Raw genomic sequence first — 15,676 nt, 5'->3', positions numbered from 1 at the left:
GAATTCCGGGAAGAATTCCGGGAAGAATTCCAGGAAAAAATCCGGGAAGAAATCCGGGAAGAATTCCAGGGAGGATTCCAGGAAGAAATCCGGGATGAATTCCAGGATGGATTCCAGGAAGAATTCCCGGAGGAATTCCGGGAATTCCGGCACCTGTGTGGGCAGAATCCCGTGGCCGATCCCGGTGTTGTGGGTCCCGGTTCCGATGACTCCGGCCGCCGTCACCTCGGCCACGGCTCCTAAACTGGGAATAACAAAAAAAAAAACGGGAATAGGAATTCCCCAGGATCCCGAATTTCCGGCTTTTCCAACAGGGAAATATCCATGGAAAAATCCGTCCCGAGGAATTCCTTGGGATGGGGGTGGGGATGGAATCCTGGGGGGGGGATTCCAGGGAATTCTGGGATTGGTTGGGTTGGGAAAAGCCTTTGGAAAAGTTGGAATTCTGGGAGAATCCCATGGAATTCTGGGATTGTCTGGGTTGGGAAAAGCCTTTGGAAAAATTGGAACAATTCCATGGAATTCTGGGATTGGTTGGATTGGGAAAAAGCTTGGAAAAAACTGGAAGAATTCCTTGGAATTCTGGGATTGTCTGGGTTGGGAAAAAGCTTGGGAAAAGTTGGAATCCTGGGGGGGATTCCAGGGAGTTCTGGGATTGTCGGGGTTGGGAAAAAGCTTGGGAAAAATTGGAACAATCCCGTGGAATTCTGGGATTGTGCGGGAAGCTTGGGAAAAATTGGATCCCTGAGGGGATTCCATGGAATTCTGGGATTGGTTGGGTTGGGAAAAGCAGGGAATTCCTTGGGATGGGAATGGGAATTCCTGGGGAATGGGAATGGAATCCTGGGGTGGATTCCATGGAATTCTGGGATTGTCTGGGTTGGGAAAAAACTAGAACCTTGGGGGGGGATTCCATTCCCGGTCCCACCCGGATCCATTCCTGATCCCACACGGATCCATTCCCAATCCCACCCGGATCCAGTCCTGATCCTACCCGGATCCATTCCCAATCCCATCTGATCCATGCCCATTCCTGATCCCACCCGGATCCATTCCCAATCCCATCCCATCCACTCCCATTCCCGATCCCACCCTGATCCATCCCTGGCTCCATTCCCAGCTCTCCATCCCACCCAGATCTATTCCCATTCCCGATCCCAATCCCATTATTCCCATTATTCCCATCCCCGTTCCCATCCTCATTCCAATCCCCATTCCCATTCCCACCATTCCCGTCATTCCCATTATTCCCATCATTTATTCCTATTATTCCCATTATTCCCACTCCCGTTCCCACCATTCCCAATCCCATTCCCGCTCCCATTCCCATTGTTCCCATTATTTCCTTTATTCCCGTTGTTATTCCCGTTGTTATTCCCATTGTTATTCCAGCCGTTATTCCCACTGTTATTCCCATTTTTCCCACTGTCATTACCGGTTCTTCCCATTGTTATTCCCGCTCCCATTCCCGCTGTTATTCCCATTATTCCCACTGTTATTCCCACTGTTATTCCCGTTGTTATTCCCAATCCCATTCCCATTGTTCCCACTGCTATTCCTGGTTATTCCCGCTGTTATTCCCATTGTTATTCCTGCTGTCATTCCCGGTTATTCCCGCTCTTATTCCCAGTTATTCCCGTTGTTATTCCCATTGCCGTTATTTCCATTCCCGCTGTTATTCCCGCTCCCATTCCCGTTGTTATTCCCGCTGTTATTCCTGTTGTTATTCCCATTCCCGCTGCTGTCATTCCCGGTTATTCCTGTTATTCCCGCTCCCATTCCCATTCTTATTCCCGTTGTTATTCCCATTGCCGTTATTTCCATTCCCGCTGTTATTCCCAGTTGTTCCCGTTGTTATTCCCGGTTATTCCCGTTGCTGTTATTCCCGCTGTTGTTATTCCCGTTGTTATTCTCATTCCCATTGTTATTCCTGTTCTTGTTATTCCCGTTGCTGTCGTTCCCGCTGTTGTTATTCCCAGTTATTCCCGCTGTTATTCCCATTCCCAGTTATTCCCGTTCCCAGTTATTCCTGCTGTTGCCGTTATTCCCGCTGTTGTTATTCCCATTGTTATTCCCGTTATTCCCATTGTTGTTATTCCCGCTGTTGTTATTCCCAGTGTTGTTATTCCCATTGTTATTCCCGTTATTCCCATTGTTGTTATTCCCGCTGTTGTTATTCCCACTGTTCCCGTTGTTCCTGCTGTTGTTATTCCGGCTGTTCCCGTTATTCCGGCTGTTCCCGTTATTCCCATCCCGGCTGTTGTTATTCCGGCTGTTCCCGTTATTCCCATTGTCTCTCACTTGGCCAGGGCCATCCCGTGTTTGTCCAGCTCCAGGTTCAGCTCCGAGAGCAGAATTCCGGCTTCCACCTTCACCTGCAGCTTCTCCTTGTCCACCTGCAACAGACGATTCCCAAAAAAATCCCGGAACGTTCCCAAAAAACCCCCTCAAACCCTTCCCCAAATCCCGGAACATTCCCAAAAAATTCCCAAAAAAATTCCTAAAATATCCCGGAATATTCCTAAAATATTCCCCCCAAAAAACCCCTCAAACCCTTCCCAAAATCCCAGAACATTCCTAAAAAATTCCCAAAAAATACCTAAAAAATCCTGGAATATTCCCAAAAAAATCCCCCCCAAAAAATCCCAAAAAACCCTTCCCCAAATCCTGGAATATTCCTAAAAAATTCCCCCCAAAAAATCCCCTCAAACCCTTCCCAAATTCCCAGAATATTCCCCAAAAAATTCCCAAAAAAGCCCTTGCCAAAATCCTGGAATATTCCCAAAAAAATTCCCCAAAAATTCCCAAAAAACCCCTTCCCAAAATCCCAGAACGTTCCAAAAAAAATTCCCAGAATATTCCCAAAAAACCCTTCCCAAAATCCCAGAACATTCCTTAAAAATGCCCCAAAAATTCCCAAAAAATTCCTAAAAAATCCCAAAAAAATTTCCAAAAACCCTTCCCAAAACCCCAGAATATTCCCAAAAAAATTCCCAAAAAATCCCTTCCCAAAATCCTGGAGTATTCAAAAAAAATTCCCAAAAAATCCTGGAATATTCCCCAAAAAAATCCCCAAAAATTCCAAAAAAGAACCCCCCCCTCAAACACTTCCCAAAATCCTGAAATATTCCCAAAGAATTCCCAAAAAACCCCTCAAACCCTTCCCAAAACCCTGGAATATTCCCCAAAAATTCCCCAAATCCTGGAATATTCCTAAAAAATTCCCAAAAAAATTCCCAAAGACCCCCTGAAACCCTTCCCAAAAATCCTGGAATATTCAAAAAAAGTTCCCAAAAAATTTCCCAAAAACCCCTTCCCAAAATCCCAAAATATTCCCAAAAAATTCCCTCAAACCCATCCCAAAACCCCAGAATATTCCCAAAAAAAATTCCTAAAAAATTCCCAAGAAACCCTTCCCAAAATCCGAGAATATCCCTAAAAAATTCCCAAAAAAATCTCGAAAAACCCCTCAAACCCTTCCCCAAATCCCAGAATATTCCCAAAAAATCCCCAAAAATCCTGGAATATTCAAAAAAAAATCCCAAAAAATTCCCAAAAAAATCCCAAAAAAATTCCCAAAGACCCCCTCAAACCCTTCCCCAAAACCCCAGAATATTCCCAAAATTCCTCCCTCCTCCGCTCCGGGAGGGGGGAAAATTCCCGGGAAAACTCAGCTCGGGGATTTCTCCGTGTGGAGGAGCCGTTCCCGTGCGGATTCCCGGGATCTCCCGGGTGTTTTTTTTCCGGGAAGGCGGCGGTTCCCACCTGCAGGACGCGGTTGAGTTTTCCCATGTGGATGAGGAAATCCTGGGAACAGGCGATGTCCGAGGGGGAGTGACCCCCCCCCAGCACCTTCACCCGCTTCTGCCGCCGGCGCGCCAGATCCAGGATCTGCCGGGACGGGAAACAACACCGGGAATGGGAGCCGGGAAAATCCATCCCAAAAACTGGGAATGGGAGCCGGGAAAATCCAGCCCAAAACTGGGAATGGGAGCCGGGAAAATCCATCCCAGGAATCCCAGGAACGGGCCAAGAAATCCATCCCAGGATCTGCCGGGACGGAAACAACACCGGGAATGGGAGCCGGGAAATCCATCCCAAAAACTGGGAATGGGCTGGGAAATCCATCCCCCAAAACTGGGAATGGGCTGGGAAATCCATCCCAGGAATCCTGGGAATGGGTACAGGAAATCCATCCCAGGATCTGCCGGGACGGAAACAACACCGGGAATGGGAGCCGGGAAATCCATCCCAAAAACTGGGAATGGGAGCCGGGAAATCCATCCCAAAAACTGGGAATGGGAGCCAGGAAATCCATCCCAAAAACTGGGAATGGGCTGGGAAATCCATCCCCAAAAATTGGGAATGGGCCAGGAAATCCATCCCCCAAAACTGGGAATGGGCCAGGAAATCCATCCCCAAAAAACAGCAGGAATGGGCTGGGAAATCCATCCCCAAAAACTGGGAATGGGCCAAGAAATCCATCCCAGGATCTGCCGGGACGGAAACAACACCGGGAATGGGAGCCGGGAAAATCCATCCCAAAAAACAGCGGGAATGGACTGGGAAATCCATCCCCCAAAACTGGGAATGGGCTGGGAAATCCATCCCAGGAATCCTGGGAATGGGTACAGGAAATCCATCCCAGGATCTGCCGGGACAGAAAACAGCAGCGGGAATGGGAGCCGGGAAAATCCATCCCCAAAAACTGGGAATGGGAGCCGGGAAAATCCATCCCAAAAACTGGGAATGGGAGCCGGGAAAATCCATCCCAAAACTGGGAATGGGAGCCGGGAAAATCCATCCCAAAAACTGGGAATGGGCTGGGAAATCCATCCCAGGATCTGCCGGGAGGAAAACAACACCGGGAATGGGAGCTGGGAAAATCCATCCCAAAAAACACCGGGAATGGGAGCTGGGAAAATCCATCCCAAAAAACACCGGGAATGGGAGCCGGGAAAATCCATCCCAAAAAACACTGGGAATGGACTGGGAAATCCATCCCCAAAAACTGGGAATGGGCCAAGAAATCCATCCCCAAAAACTGGGAATGGGCCAAGAAATCCATCCCAGGATCTGCCGGGACGGAAACAACACCGGGAATGGGAGCTGGGAAAATCCATCCCAAAAAACAGCGGGAATGGGAGCCGGGAAAATCCATCCCAAAAAACACTGGGAATGGGCTGGGAAATCCATCCCCAAAAACTGGGAATGGGCCGGGAAATCCATCCCAGGAATCCCAGGAACGGGCCAAGAAATCCATCCCAGGATCTGCCGGGACGGAAACAACACCGGGAATGGGAGCCGGGAAAATCCATCCCAAAAAACACCGGGAATGGGAGCCGGGAAAATCCATCCCAAAAAACACTGGGAATGGACTGGGAAATCCATCCCCAAAAACTGGGAATGGGCCGGGAAATCCATCCCAGGATCTGCCGGGAGGAAAACAACACCGGGAATGGGAGCCGGGAAAATCCATCCCAAAAACTGGGAATGGGAGCCGGGAAAATCCATCCCAGGAATCCCAGGAACGGGCCAAGAAATCCATCCCAGGATCTGCCGGGACGGAAACAACACCGGGAATGGGAGCCGGGAAAATCCATCCCAAAAAACACTGGGAATGGACTGGGAAATCCATCCCCAAAAACTGGGAATGGACTGGGAAATCCATCCCGGGAATCCTGGGAATGGGCTGGGAAATCCATCCCAGGATCTGCCGGGACGGAAACAACACCGGGAATGGGAGCCGGGAAAATCCATCCCCAAAAACTGGGAATGGGCTGGGAAATCCATCCCCAAAACCTGGGAATGGGCTGGGAAATCCATCCCAGGATCTGCCGGGAGGAAAACAACACCGGGAATGGGAGCTGGGAAAATCCATCCCAAAAAACACTGGGAATGGGCTGGGAAATCCATCCCCAAAAACTGGGAATGGGCTGGGAAATCCATCCCCAAAAACTGGGAATGGGCCAAGAAATCCATCCCCAAAAACTGGGAATGGGCCGGGAAATCCATCCCCAAAAACTGGGAATGGGCTGGGAAATCCATCCCGGGAATCCCGGGAATGGGCACTGGGAAAATCCATCCCATTGTTTCTTTTCCATCCCAGAATTCCCGTAGTTTGTTTTCCCATCCCAGAATTCCCGTCGCTGTTTCCCAGCCCTGGAATTCCCGTAGTTTGTTTTCCCATCCCAGAATTCCTGTTGCTGCTTCCCATCCCAGAATTCCCCTTGTTTTCCCATCCCAGAATTCCCCTTGTTTTCCCATCCCAGAATTCCCGTTGTTTCCCAGCTGGGAATTCCCGTTGCTGTTTGTTTTCCCAGCTCAGAATTCCCATTTCCCATTTTCCATCCCGGAATTCCTGTTGCTATTTCCCATCCCAGAATTCCCATTTTCCAATCCCAGAATTCCCATCGCTGTTTCCCATCCCAGAATTCCCATTGTTGTTTTTCCCGTTGTTGTTGTTATTCCCATTGTTATTCCCATTGTTATTCCCATTGTTATTCCCATTGTTATTCCCATTGTTATTCCCATTGTTATTCCCATTGTTATTCCCATCCCTGTAATTCCCATTGTTATTCCCATTGTTATTCCCATTGTTATTCCCATTGTTATTCCCATTGTTATTCCCATTGTTATTCCCATTGTTATTCCCATTGTTATTCCCATTGTTATTCCCGTTGCTGCTGTTGTTTCCCATTGTTGTTTTTCCCGTTGTTTTTCCCCTTGTTATTCCCGTTGTTATTCCCATTGTTATTCCCGTTATTCCCATTGCTGTTATTCCCGTTGTTGTTGTTATTCCCATTGATTTTCCCATTGTTTTTCCCATTGTTTTTCCCATTGTTATTCCCGCTGTTGTTTTTCCCGTTGTTTTTATTCCCGTTGTTGTTTTTATTCCCGTTGTTTTTATTCCCGTTGTTGTTTGTTGTTATTCCCGTTGTTGTTGTTATTCCCATTGTTTTTCCCAGTGTTTTTCCCATTGTTTTTCCCATTGTTTTTCCCGTTGTTTTTATTCCCGTTGTTGTTGTTATTCCCGTTGTTGTTGCTGTTCCCGGTACCTGTCGCAGCTCGTGGACGTTCCGGGGCCGGAAGAGCAGCTCGGGGCTGCAGCCGTAGGTGCCGGACCAGTTCCAGAACCGGAACCCGGATTCGCCCTGGACCTGCCGGGAGAGATCCCGAGGGATCGGGATTGGCCAGAGGGATCGGCCCGAGGGGATCCGGAGGGGCTGGAATAGATCCCGAGGGATCGGGATCATCCCGAGGGATCGGGATTGGCCAGAGGGGATCCAGAGGGGCTGGAATCGATCCCGAGGGATCGGGATCATCCCAAGGGATCGGGATCATCCTGAGGGATCGGCCCGAGGGGATCTGGAGGGGCTGGAATCGATCCCGAGGGATCGGGATCATCCCGAGGGATCGGGATTGGCCAGAGGGGATCCAGAGGGGCTGGAATTGATCCCGAGGGATCGGGATCATCCCGAGGGATCGGCCCGAGGGGATCCAGAGGGGCTGGAATTGATCCCAAGGGATCAGGATCATCCCGGGGAATCCGGAGGGGCTGGAATTGATCCCGAGGGATCGGCCTGAGGGGATCCCAAGGGGTTGGGATCATCCCAAGGGATTGGGATCATCCCGAGAGATCGGGATTGGCCAGAGGGAATCCAGAGGGGCTGGAATCGATCCTGAGGGATCGGCCTGAGGGGATCCCAAGGGATTGGGATCATCCCAAGGGGATCCGGAGGGGCTGGGATCGATCCCGAGGGAATCTGGGAGAGCTGGAGCTGATGCCGGCAGGATCAGGATCGTCCCGAGGGGATCCCAACGGGATCGGGATCGTCCCGAGGGGATCTGGAGGGGCTGGAATCAATCCCGAGGGATCGGGATCATTCCCGGGAGATCTGGATCCCAGTCCGTGGGGACCATGGAGATCCAGAGGGGCTGGAGCCGATCCCAAGGGATTTGGATCATCCCAAGGGGATCTGGAGGGGCTGGAATCGATCCCAAGGGAATTGGGATCATCCCGGGGGATTGGGATCCCATTCCGTGGGGATGAGGGTGATCCAGAGGGGCTGGAGCTGAGCCCAAGGGATCGGGATCATCCCGAGGGGATCTGGCAGGGCTGGAACAGATCCTGTTGGGATCGGGATCATCCTGGGGAATCTGGAGGGCTTGGAGCCGATCCCAAGGAATTTGGGGTCATTCCAAGGGAATCCAGAGGGGCTGGAATCGATCCCGGTGGGATCGGGATTGTCCCGGGGGGATCCGGAGGGGCCGGAGTTGATCCCAAGGGATTTGGACCATTCCAAGGGAATCCAGAGGGGCTGGAATCGATCCTGGTGGGATCGGGATCGTCCCGGGGGGATCCGGAGGGGCTGGAGCCGATCCCAAGGGATTTGGACCATTCCAAGGGAATCCAGAGGGGCTGGAATCGATCCCGGTGGGATTGGGATCATCCCAGGGAATCTGGCACGGCTGGAGCTGATCCCGGCAGGATCGGAATCGTCCTGAGGAGATCCAGAGGGGCTGGAGCTGATCCCAAATGGATCAGGATGACTCCCAGCGAATCTGGATCCCAGCCCATGGGGATCAGGGACAGCCAGAGGGGCTGGAGCCGATCCCAACGGGATTTGGGATCATCCCGGGAAATCCAGATCCCATTCCGTGGAGATCAGGGAGATTTGGGATCCGGAGGGGCTGGAGCCGATCCCAACGGGATTTGGATCATTCCAAGGAAATCCAGAGGGGCTGGAATCGATCCCAGGGGAATCGGGATCATCCCAGGGGATCCGGAGGGGCTGGAGCCGATCCCGCCCCAGGATGGGGATCAGGATCGGGATCGGGATCACCCCGGGATCAGGATCGGGATCGGGATCCCATTTCCCTCCCTTCCCTTCCCCCATTCCCACCTGGGATCCCAGGGATGGTTCCCAAATCCCTCCCGAATTCCCAAATCCCCAAATCCCCAAAATCCCAAATCCTCAAATTCCCAAATTCCCAAATCCCCATCATTCCCAAAGAATTCCTTCCCAAATTCCCAATTTCCTTTCCTTTCCCAAATTATTTTCCCAAATTCCCAAGTTCCCGCCCCAAATTCCTTTCCATTCCCAAATTCATTTCCCAAATTCCCAAATAAATCCCAAATTCCCAAATAAATCCCCAAATTCCCAAATTCCATTCCCAAATTAATTTCCCAAATCCCTGAATTCCCTCCCCAAATCCCCAAATTCCCAAAAAAATTCCCTTCCCAAATTCCTTTCCCTTCCCAAGTTCCCAAAATTCCCAAATTCCCAAATTCCCCTCCCCAAATTCCTTCCCAAATTCCCAAAAACCCCAAATTCCCAAATTCCTTTCCCTATTTCCCTTCCCAAATTCCCGAATTCCCCAAATTCCATTCCCAAATTAATTTCCCAAAAATTCCTGAATTCCCAAATTCCTTTCCCTCTCCTAAATCCCAAATTCCTTTCCGGGATTCCCAAATTCCAGCCCCAAATTCCTTCCCAAATCCCCAAATTCCCTTCCAAAATTCCTTTCCCTTCCAAAATTCCAAAATTCCCGAGTTCCCAAAGTTCCTTCCCAAATTCCTTCCCAAATTCCCAAAATCCCAAATTCCCCTCCCAAAATCCTTTCCGAATTTCCTTTCCCTTCCCAAATTCCCAAATTCCCGAACTCATGAATTCCCAAATTCCCAAATTCCTTTCCCTTCCCAAATTTTTTTCCCAAATTCCCACCCCAAATTCCTTTCCCAAATTCCCTCGTTCCTTCCCCAGATTCCCAAATCCTCAAATTCCCAAATTTCCCAAAATTCCCAAATTCATTTCCCGGATTCCTTAATTCCTTTCCCTTCCCAAATCCCCAAACCCCAAAATTCCCAAATTCCCAAATTCCCTCCCCAAATTCCTTCCCAAATTCCCCAAACCCCAAAATTCCCAAATTCCCAAATTCCCTCCCCAAATCCCCCAAATTCCCGAATTCCCGAATTCCCCTCCCAAAATCCTTTCCCAATTTCCTTTCCCAAAAATTCCCAAAAATTTCCCTTCCCGATTTCCTTTCCCTTCCAAAATTCCCAAACAATTCCCGAATCCCCAAATTCCCAAATTCCCCCCCCCGAATTCCCAAAGAATTCCCACCCAATTCCCGCCCCTCCCCCACCCCAGGGAGGCGCCCCCGCCCCGGGCCGGGAATTTCGGGAAGAAATTCCAAAGATCCCAGAAAAAAAAACCGGGAATGAGGCGGGGAGGAGGGGGGGAGGGGCGGCCTCTTCCCAAATCCAAGAAAAACCCGGGAAAAAAAACTCCAAAAGCACCAAAATCCCGGGAATTTTCAGCTGGATCGGGAGGGAAAATTCCCGCCGAGGTTTTCTGGGAATTCTCGGGGTTTTTATGGGAATTTTGGGGTTTTTTTTTCCGAAATTTTGTTTTTTTTTTTTCCCGGAATTTTTGGGATTTTCTCGGGAATTTTTGGAATTTTTTTCCGGGAATTTTAGGATTTTTTTTTCCCCGGGAATTTTCCGATTTTTCCCAGGAATTTTTGGGTTTTTCTCGGGAATTTTTTGATTTTTCTCGGGTTTTTTTTTTTATTTTTTTTCCGGGAATTTTCCCCCGTTTTTCCCCTGGAATTTTCGGAGTTTTCCTGGGAATTTTTTGGAGTTTTTCCGGGAATTTTTTGGGTTTTTTTTCCCGGGAATTTTTGGATTTTTTCCCTGGGAATTTTCCGATTTTTCCCAGGATTTTTTTGATTTTTCCCAGGAATTTTCCGGATTTTTTTCCCGGGGAATTTTCCAGATTTTCCCCGGGAATTTTCGGATTTTTCTCGGGAATTTTTGGATTTTCCTCGGGATTTTTTTGATTTTTTTCCCGGGAATTTTTTGGATTTTCCCCAGGAATTTTCCGATTTTTCCCAGGAATTTTTCGGATTTTTTTCCCCTGGAATTTTCGGATTTTTCCGGGAATTTTTGGATTTTTCCCCGGGGAATTTTCCGATTTTTCCAGGAATTTTCCGATTTTTCCCAGGATTTTTTTTCAAATTTTTTTCCGGGATTTTTTTTTATTTTTTCCGGGAATTTTTCCCCATTTTTCCCCGGGAATTTTCGGACTTTTCCTGGGAAATTTTGGGTTTTTCTCTGGAAATTTTGGATTTTTTTTTTCCGTAGGATTTCCCCCATTTTTCCCCTGGAATTTTTTTATTTTTCTCGGGATTTTTTGGGTTTTTTTTCCGGGAATTTTTTCGGATTTTTCCCCGGGGAATTTTCCGATTTTTCCACAGGAATTTTTGGATTTTCCCCCCGGGAATTTTCCGGATTCTCCCCAGGAATTTTCCCATTTTTCCAGGGAATTTTTCCCCATTTTTCCCCGGGAGTTTTCCGATTTTTCCCAGGATTTTTTTTTAATTTTTCCCAGGAATTTTTTGATTTTTCCCCGGGAATTTTTGGATTTTTTCCCGGGAATTTTCCCCATTTTTCCCGGGGAATTTTTGGATTTTCCTCGGGATTTTTTTGATCTTTTTTCCGGGAATTTTTGGATTTTTTTTCCCGGGGAATTTTCCGATTTTTCCACAGGAATTTTTTCCGATTTTCCCCGGGAATTTTCCCATTTTCCCCCAATTTTTTCCCGTCTCGGATTCCCAAATTTCTCCAGCATGGGGGATAAAAACCGGGAAAAATCCCCTTTGGAATTTTCTCACCATCGCGGAGTCTCGCTGGGAATTCCCGGTTGGAATTTTGGGGCCGATCCCGCTGGATCCGAGCGCGCGCCCGCCTCGGGAATTCCTCGGGAATGGCTGAAAAACCGGGAAGAGCCTCGGGGATTCTTCCCTTGGGAATTGCGAAATTCCAGAGGGAGGAGGGGGCGGGGCGGGGCCGGGATGGGAGCCGGGAATTGCGGGGGGTTGGGCGGGAATTCCTGGGAAAAATGGGGGAAATTCCAGGGATTTTGGGGCTTTGGGGAGAGAATTCCTGGGGAAAACGGGGAAAAATTGGGAAAAAATCCCGAGGATTTTTGGGATTTGGGGCGGGAATTCCAGGGAAAATGGGGAAAAGAGGGAAAAATTCCAGGGGTTTTGGGGATTTGGGGCGGGAATTCCTGGGAAAAATGGGGAAAATTCCAGGGATTTGGGGATTTGGGGCAGGGAATTCCTGGAAAACGGGGAAAAATGGGTGGAAATTCCAGGGATTTGGGGGTTGGAGCAGAGAATTCCTGGGAAAACCTGGAAAATTCCTGGGAAAAAGGGGGAAAGAGGGAAAATATTCCCAAAATTTTGGAGATTTGGGCAGAGAATTCCTGGAAAAAAAGGGAAAAACTCCAGAGATTTTGGGATTTGGGGCGGGAATTCCTGGAAAAAATGGGAAAATTCCAAAGATTTTGGGATTTGGGGAGCAGCAGGGGAGGTTCCAGGAAGGGAATTCCTGGAAAAACTGGGAAAGAGGGAAAAGAATTTGGGATTTGGGGTGGGAATTCCTGGGAAAAGGAGGAAAAAATCCAGAGATTCTGGGGGCTCAAGCAGAGAATTCCTGGGAAAAATGGGAAAACTGGAAAAAGTTCCCGAAATTTTGGGGATTTGGGACGGGAATTCCCAGGAAAAGGGGAAAAGAGGGGAAAAGTCCCCAAAATTTGGGGATTTGGGCAGAGAATTCCTGGGGAAAAAGGGAAAAATGGGGAAAATTCCAGGGATTTTGGGGAGTTTGGGCAGGGAATTCCTGGAAAAACAGGGAAAAATCCAGGGATTTTGGGATTTGGAGAGGGAATTCCTGGGAAAAAGGGGAAAAATTCCAGGGATTTTGGGATTTGGAGAGGGAATTCCTGGGAAAAAGGGGAAAAATCAGGGAAAATCCCAGGAATTTTGGGGTTTCGAGCAGAGAATTCCTGGGAAAAAGAGGGAAAACGGGAAAAAGTTCCCAAAATTTTGGGGATTTGGGGGGTTTGGGGAGAGAATTCCTGGGAAAAAATGGGGGAAAGAGGGAAAAAATTCCGGAAATTTGGGGGATTTGGGGCGGGAATTCCTGGGAAAAGAGGGAAAAACCGGGAAAAACGGGGGGAAATTCCCAAAATTTGGGGATTTGGGGGCGAGAATTCCTGGAAAAAAGGGGGAATATTCCCGAGATTTTGGGATTTGGGGGAATTCCCGGCTCCTGGAACCCCCAAATCCCGGGAATTTTTTTTCCCTTTGGAAAATTCCCCGGCTGGAGCTGGGAAGGAGCTCCGAGAATTCCAAAGGTTTTTGGGTTTTTTTCCCAAGTTTTTTTGACCTCCGGCCCCGGCAAATCCCGGGATGGGCTCCGGCCAAAGGTCGGGATTGATCCCAAAAATTCCTTGGGATTATCCGGAGGCCACGGGAGGGGGGAGGGGCGGCGCCGAATTCCCGGGAATTTGGGATTTCTGAGAGGATCCCCAAAGGAATTCCCGGATTTCCGGAGCATTCCCGAATTCGGCTGGAATTCCCAAATTCCCGGAGCGTTCCCAGCTCAGGAATTCCCAGATTTCCAGAGGAATTCCCAGATTCCCGAAGAATTCCCAGTAAATCCCCAGGAATTCCCACAGAATTCCCAAAGAATTCCCAAATAATTCTCAGTAAATCCCAAAGAATTCCCAAAAAATTCCTCCAATAATTCCCCAAAGAATTCCCAAAAAATTCCTCCAAGAATTCCCAAAGAATTCCCAAAAAATTCCTCCAAGAATTCCCAAAGAATTCCCAAAAAATTTCCTCCAAGAATTCCCAAAGAATTCCCAAAAAATTCCCAAAGATTTCCCCCAAAATTCCCAAAATATTCCCAAAGAATTCCCAAAGATTTCCCAAAAAATTCCCAAAGAATTCCCAAAAAATTCCCAAAATATTCCCAAAAAATTCCCAAAGATTTCCTGAAGAATTCCCAAAGAATTCCCAAAAAATTCCTCCATGAATTCCCAAAGAATTCCCCCAAAATTCCCAAAGAATTCCCACAGAATTCCCAAAGAATTCCCAGAGAATTCCCAAAAAATTCCCAAAATATTCCCAAAAAATTCCCAAAGATTTCCCGAAAAATTCCCAAAGAATTCCCAAAAAATTCCCAAAATATTCCCAAAAAATTCCCAAAGATTTCCTGAAGAATTCCCAAAGAATTCCCAAAGATTTCCCAAAAAATTCCTCCACGAATTCCCAAAGAATTCCCCCAAAATTCCCAAAGAATTCCCAAAATATTCCCCAAAAATTCCCAAAGATTTCCCAAAAAATTCCCAAAGATTTCCCCCAAAATTCCCAAAAAAATTCCCAAAGATTTCCCGAAGAATTCCCAAAGATTTCCCAAAAAATTCCCAAAGAATTCCCAAAAAATTCCCAAAATATTCCCAAAAAATTCCCAAAGATTTCCTGAAGAACTCCCACAGAATTCCCAAATAATTCCCAGAGAATTCCCAAAGAATTCCTCGATAATTCCCCAAATTTATTCCACAAAAATTGGGAATAAAACCCCCCAAAAAACGCCGGGAATTTGGGAATGGCCCCGGAAATTCGGGAACAGAGCGGGACTGGGGAATTCTGGGGGAATTTTTGGTGGGAATTCCCTGGAAATTCTTTGGAATTTCTTTGGGAATTCTGTGGGAATTTCTAAGGAATTATTGGGAATTTTTTGGGAATTTTTTGGGAATTTTTTGGGAATTCTGTGGGAATTATTGGGGAAATATTTGGGAATTGTTTGGGAAACTTTGCAGAATTCTTTGGAATTTTTGGGAATTCTTTGGAATTTCTTTGGGAATTCTTTGGAATTTCTTTGGGAATTTTTTTGGGAATTCTGTGGGAATTCTGTGGGAATTCTTGGGAATTCTTGGGAATTATTTGGGAATTTTTTGGGAATTTTTGGGGAATTCTTTGGGAATTCTTTGGGAATTCTTTGGGATTTTTTTGGGAATTTTTTTGGGAATTCTTGGGGAAATATTTGGGAATTTTTTGGAATTTTTTGGGAATTCTTTGGAATTTTGGGGGGAATTCTTTGGGAATTTTTTGGGAATTTTTTTGGGAATTCTTGGGGAAATATTTGGGAATTCTTTGGGAATTTTTGGGGAATTATTTGGGAATTCTGTGGGAATTCTTTGGGAATTACTGGGAGTTCCTTGGGAATTCTTTGGTGAATTCCTTGGGAATTTCCAAGGAATTATTGGGAATTCTTGGGGAATTTCTGGGAATTCCTCAGGAAATCTTTGGGAAATTCTTTGGGAATTCTTTGGGGAATTCTTGGGAATTCTTGGGGGATTCTTTGGGATTTTTTTGGGAATTCTTCAGGAAATCCTTGGGATTTTTTGGGGAATATTTTGGGAATCCTTGGGGAATTTTTTGGGAATTCTTTGGGAGATTCCTTGGCATTTACTGGGAATTCTTTGGGGAATTCTTGGGGAAATATTTGGGAATTCTTTGGGCAATTCTTTGGGGAATTCTTGGGGGATTCTTTGGGAATTCTGTGGGAATTCTTCAGGAAATCTTTGGGAATTTTTGGGGAATTCTTTGGGATTTACTGAGAATTAATTGGGAATTCTGTGGGAATTCCCTGGAAATTTTTTGGGAATTCTTGGGGAATTCTTGGGGGATTCTTGGGGGATTCTTTGGGAATTATTCTTTGGGAATTCTGGGAATTCTCTGGGCCCGGGGTGGGGGAGGGGCGTCTTCCCAAGGATTTCAGGGAATTGCCGGGAAAAGAAAATTCGCCGCCAGTTCA

The 15,676-nt window shown here is 47.4% G+C and overlaps 1 protein-coding gene across 1 annotated transcript in view; it reads right to left on the bottom strand.

The window, feature by feature from the left end:
* The window catches only part of LOC102114090 (L-gulonolactone oxidase-like), a 31,280-nt gene extending 24,024 nt beyond the window's left edge, over nucleotides 1-7,256 (bottom strand). The window contains exons 1-4 of the mRNA XM_005534204.2: nucleotides 7,059-7,256; nucleotides 3,766-3,891; nucleotides 2,302-2,396; nucleotides 154-244 (exon numbers count right to left, since the gene is read on the bottom strand). Of these exons, the coding sequence (XP_005534261.2) occupies nucleotides 154-244; nucleotides 2,302-2,396; nucleotides 3,766-3,891; nucleotides 7,059-7,256 (510 nt within the window). The remainder of the gene's footprint in view (nucleotides 1-153; nucleotides 245-2,301; nucleotides 2,397-3,765; nucleotides 3,892-7,058) is intronic.
* Nucleotides 7,257-15,676: the final 8,420 nt, after the last annotated feature.

This window comes from Pseudopodoces humilis, chromosome 3 (genome assembly GCF_049639895.1).
Source record: "Pseudopodoces humilis isolate 2021_Gansu_Grassland_sample_001 chromosome 3, ASM4963989v1, whole genome shotgun sequence".
Lineage (NCBI taxonomy): Eukaryota > Metazoa > Chordata > Aves > Passeriformes > Paridae > Pseudopodoces > Pseudopodoces humilis.
Note: the sequence above shows the minus strand (reverse complement) of the source record. Positions and strands in the feature narration are given on the sequence as shown.